This window comes from Beta vulgaris, chromosome 9 (assembly GCF_026745355.1).
Source record: "Beta vulgaris subsp. vulgaris cultivar EL10 chromosome 9, EL10.2, whole genome shotgun sequence".
NCBI classification, from domain to species: Eukaryota; Viridiplantae; Streptophyta; class Magnoliopsida; order Caryophyllales; family Amaranthaceae; genus Beta; species Beta vulgaris.
In genome coordinates, this window is record NC_079210.1 from 34,117,203 (window position 1) to 34,122,240 (window position 5,038).

The following is a 5,038-nucleotide window of genomic DNA, read 5'->3' on the forward strand; positions in this document are numbered from 1 at the left end:
TTTGATATTTTACACTATTCACAAAGTTCACTTCGACCATCATTTGTGATTTATACGCGAATGAAAATATAGTCATGTGGGATCGTGTTTGATTCATCATAACATGTATTTTATTAATATGTACTTTTTCTAATTTTTACAAATACAAAACTAAAGATATATTTCTCAAATTTTCGCATTGACATACGTGAAAAGTGTAAGGAGTATCATACAAAATACTAAGGTGAAGAGATTACCAAAAAAAAGTATGCATGCACTGTATATGTAGAATAGTTCATCCATTAATATTTGAATGAATATGTGGGTGAATGCTCTGTCTAAGCGCGGTTTAGAAGATTTATTTATACCTTTAACAAAATATGAAGGACAAAAACAATCTGAAGGAAGAAGATGTACATCTTGAAAGCGGATAGAAAAGATCATCTATACACTTAAGTGACCAGTTTGGTTGGAGTTGTTACATGGCTATCGTCACAACCTGTCGTCGGGGAATCTCAACGGAAGAAAGAGTAGCCCTCTGCTCTGCCTGGATCTTTGTTTTTCGGGTACATCAATAGTTATAGTTTTGAGAATAATGAGCATAGCAAGAGCCAGAGGTTTCATATGTTTTTTTAGATTGATACACAAAATGACACAACACATTGATATAATCTCTCAAGTGTCTCAAGGTCCAACCCAAGTCAAAAACTAAAGGTAATTTTCACCCTTCCTACCCCTTGTGGCCTTGCACCATGGTTTTGGCTTATATATTTAGAGGGCGTTTGGTATAATCAACGTAAACGGAATGGAAAGGATTTGGATAAGAAGGGGAAATGGAAATAATAACCGTTACCTTTAATAGTTGTTTGGTATCCTAGTGGAATGGAAACAATTGAGAGGTTTATGATTGAGGAAGGAAACGTGATTTGTTTCCACTAGTTTGATAAGGGTAACAAATGTGGGGATTTTGTTTCCCTCTGGAAACGGTATTTGTTACTTAACATTCATACCAAACAATTAGAAATGGAAATGCTTATTTGAATCCGTTTCCTACATCAAGATTTTCCATACCAAATACCCTCTTAATCTGTAGTCTCCTCTATGAGTACCATTAAATCCAAGGCTCTTTGGTAAAGTTCTCATATGTTGACAAATGCGTTTCAATAACTATTTTTTTAATTTTTGCAATTTTTGTATATAACTTTTTGGTTTGTAAGTTGAGCTCTTGACAACCTTTCATTTCCCACGTAAATTTTTTATGTTTTGCTTTTGCTTTTAATTATACCGTTACTCTTTTTCTTAACAACAATTTGACTTGTAAATTTATCAAATGCACAACTTTGATAATTAGTATTTTCAAGTTTAAATTAGTAAATATAAAACAAAACTATTACATTTTGATAATACATATTGAGATAAATCAATTATCTCAAATACGAAGAAATGAAAGTGGCGATCAATTGCGTGACTTCTGAACACCATATTTTAGTGGGCAGTAGCAATTCAATTAAGAGTCTATTCTCTCCAGCTTATTTTCAGTTCAGCTTTGGACAATACTTTTACTCTCACATATCACTATTCATTTCAGTTTAGTTCAATTCAATTGTTTTATGTCGAAAAGAACATACCCTAAGATTAGTATATGCATAGTGCAAAAAAGTCAATATACTGCATCAAATAAAACAAACTAAATATAAGTCAATCCCCTCAAAAAAAAAAAAAAATTAAATATAAGTCAATAAGTCAATAGTTTATAATTTTATATCCACCTTTAACCCCTTGTCAGCTCATTCTAAAAGTTGGGTTTAACTCTAAAGAAATATCAAAGTATGGTTCTTATATGCTTAACAGTTAGAAACTATGATAAAATTATGGCAGAAAAGGAGAAAAACTGTTACATCATCATATTGGTAATTTCTCCACAAAACATACACCATTAATACAATACTTAGTATGATTCTAAAGACTAGCTACACTTCCCTAAACAAAAAAAGTCATAATAAAATGTGTATTTTCTCTTTGTCATTCAATACATGGCCATTAATGATCAGCACATGACAAAGTCATAATCAAAACCCCAAACTCCAAATTCTTTTCTATAGAATGTACTAAAAACACTTATTTATTCTACCAAGATATAAACAAACACTAAAATTTTAAATCAATTCAACAGTTGTATTTATACTCAGGTCTCCAATAGAATAAAAAATAAAAAAATGAAACAAAATCGTAAAAAAAATAATCCAATCCCCTCTCTTTCTAGTGCAAAAAAAAAAAGAACTAATCAAAAGCGATCTACATCACATATCGTACTCTGAGAACCCTTCCCTGAAGACAAACCAACAAACACAGGCGTGCAGATAATCCTCAATACATAACTCTTATGCTTCCACCTTGCAACTTCATATCTTACTGCAGCCCGAACATGAACCTCCAGGCCCAGTTTCTCGGCCCGAGCCTCATTTCTAATATCCCCTGCCAACTCAGAGTTTCTTATTAGAACATTTCGGGCTCTGGGTTGGGCCGTGAAGACTATATCTTCCCCATGATGTTGGGTAAACGGGCCTAAATTACTGTCGTATGCTAAGGTGTAGCCGCTATGGTACACCGAGACTACGATCAAATCATATTTTATTTGATATTTGGAATCGCGGTTGTGAGATCGGACCTCTAAGATGAAGGTGGCGTTGAGGTGGTTGTCGGCCGTGAAATTGTAGCCATTGATATTTGCTTGATCAATGGAGAACATAGGAGACTTCATTTTGTCTGCTAACCAAGCGATCAAAACTGCTATACCACCTAAGAGTAGGAATGTAATTACGAAGCAAATGATTGTTGCTAATTTTCCCATTGTAGGTTTTTTTGAATTTTGTGGGTTTAAACTTGAATGGCGTTAATGTAACAGTTTGATGGAAATATGAGGAAAAAGGGGAGAGAGAGAGAGGAGAGGAAATGAAAATGCGTGGAAGTTTGGTTAACTGATTAAGTTCAACTCAATCATTAAACATGAAGAAGATATTAGATTAGTTATAGGGAAGTTTGTTATTTTTACTCGTCTATAGAAAAAAATTCGCTTAGAAATACTAAACAAAATAATTGTAATATTTTAATTTTTGGGGTTTTGAGATATATTAAACGGTAAGATCCAACTAGGATCAAAAGCACATGACTAATTAGCGTCCCATTTTTCAGAAACTAATCAAAACAAACTAATGTTCAATTTTTCTATTCTTTTTTTTTGTTTGGGTATGTTTAGCTAAAATAGGGAGTGTTTTATGATGCCTAGTAGTCTTGAAAGTTAGATAAAGGTTAAATATAGTAAGAGTCGACTTTTCCTTTGATTCAATAATGTATTATTTTTTGGTGAGTAGAGATCAGAAAATACAAGTCGTTTTGTTTAGGTTTTTTTTGGGAGGGTTTTTCTAGATTTGCCTAGGATTCCTCTTTGAGAGCTCGTTTAATCTCATTTTTTATTGGAATTTGTGTGAGATGACTTCAATTTTTTCAATAAAGACTTTAATAAATGAAAAAGGGAAATCTAGTGATCCAAGAAAGCAACAATAATCAACTCAAGGAAGCAGAGGAGGTCGTGGAATGGGATGAAACGACTGAAGACGATGAGGATGCGAGAGTTGATCAACTGGGACTAATTGGTAAGATCTGGACATCTCATCATATAAATTCGAATGCTTTTATCTCTACTATGACAAATGTTTGGTAACCTAAACATGATTGGAGATTAAAACTATTGACAAAAATAATTTTATCTTCCAATTCTTCCATTGGAGAGATAAACAAAGAATTTTACAAGATCAGCCCTGGCATTTCGATAATCATGCGATGTTGCTTGAAATTATTGATAGTAATGTGAAGCCTTTAGATGTGCCCCTCTTTGAACTTCCTATGTGGGCGAGGGTGTATAATTTACCCTTCAAGGGTAGATTGAATATATTAAATATGGAGAAGGTTGGCAATACGATAGGCTCCTTTGTTGAGATGGATAGTACGAGTTCAGCATGTATTGATAAGTCGATTATGTATTGATAAGTCGAGTTTATAAGAACTAGCCAATACATGATTGATATGAGGAAACTACTTGTGAAATCGGTGAAGGTGAAAATGAGGGGTGGAGTAGAAGAATCTTTTGAGGTAAAGTATGAAAAATCACCACTTTTTTGCTTTGTGTGTGTGATGATAGGGCATGGGATCAATGATTGTGATGAGAGTATGGACATTGACCCACCACCTCAGAGATATGACATGGGACTGAAGGCATCTCCCTAGAAGTTTTATAAGCCTGAAGATTGCATGGCGAGGGAGGGTTCGCTTCCACCATGTGTGAAGCCCTTGTTTGTGACAAAACTGAAACATCTAGTTCAACTAGTGCTGAAGGAGAATGTGTTAGAGATGGTGAATAAAATGAAAATTGTGGAATTGCACGTAGAATAAAGGGGAGGTACTATAGTGGGAAATAAGAGGGAAGAGACAAGAAGAGGAAGATAGAATAAATGGCAGTGTGGAGATCGAATACAAGGGGTGAAAATGAAGTGGCTTTAGTGAGTGCAACTAATACCCAGCTAGACCCAAAAGAGGTGGTTAATCTACATAACTTTTTCACATTTTATTCGGGGGAGGGAGGTGAAATGAAATTGAAGTAAGAATTAAGTTCAAAGAAGAAAAAATGGAATCGAGTGAGTTAAGACATAATGACGATGGAAGAAGACACATATAAGCCAAGGGAGGAGAGCTAAGGTGGACAAAATGAAGGTGGAGGGTGTAGATGCGAAGAAACAAAAAGTTATGGAGGAAAAACAAACCGAAGGTGGAGGGCCCATAAAATGGGCCATTAGTGCTCAATGATTGGTATCCTTTCATGGAACTGCAGAGGTTTGGGGACGGCCTCCGCAGTAAATACGTTGCGACGCTTAATAATCATTGAACATCCCTAGTTACTATTTTTGAGTGAGACAAGATTGAAGGATTTTGAAATGGAAAATGTGAAAAATAAACTGAAGTTTTCCAACATGTTAACAATAGGGTGCGAAAGGGAGGGGAGGAG

At 34.7% G+C, this 5,038-nt stretch overlaps 1 protein-coding gene across 1 annotated transcript; it reads right to left on the reverse strand.

Annotated features, from left to right (window-relative positions):
- Window positions 1–2,263: 2,263 nt before the first annotated feature.
- Window positions 2,264–2,830, reverse strand: LOC125493610 (uncharacterized). The gene has a single exon (XM_048637080.1). It carries the CDS (start codon window positions 2,828–2,830, stop codon window positions 2,264–2,266), a length of 567 nt encoding a protein of 188 aa, XP_048493037.1.
- Between the last annotated feature and the right edge of the window lie 2,208 nt (window positions 2,831–5,038).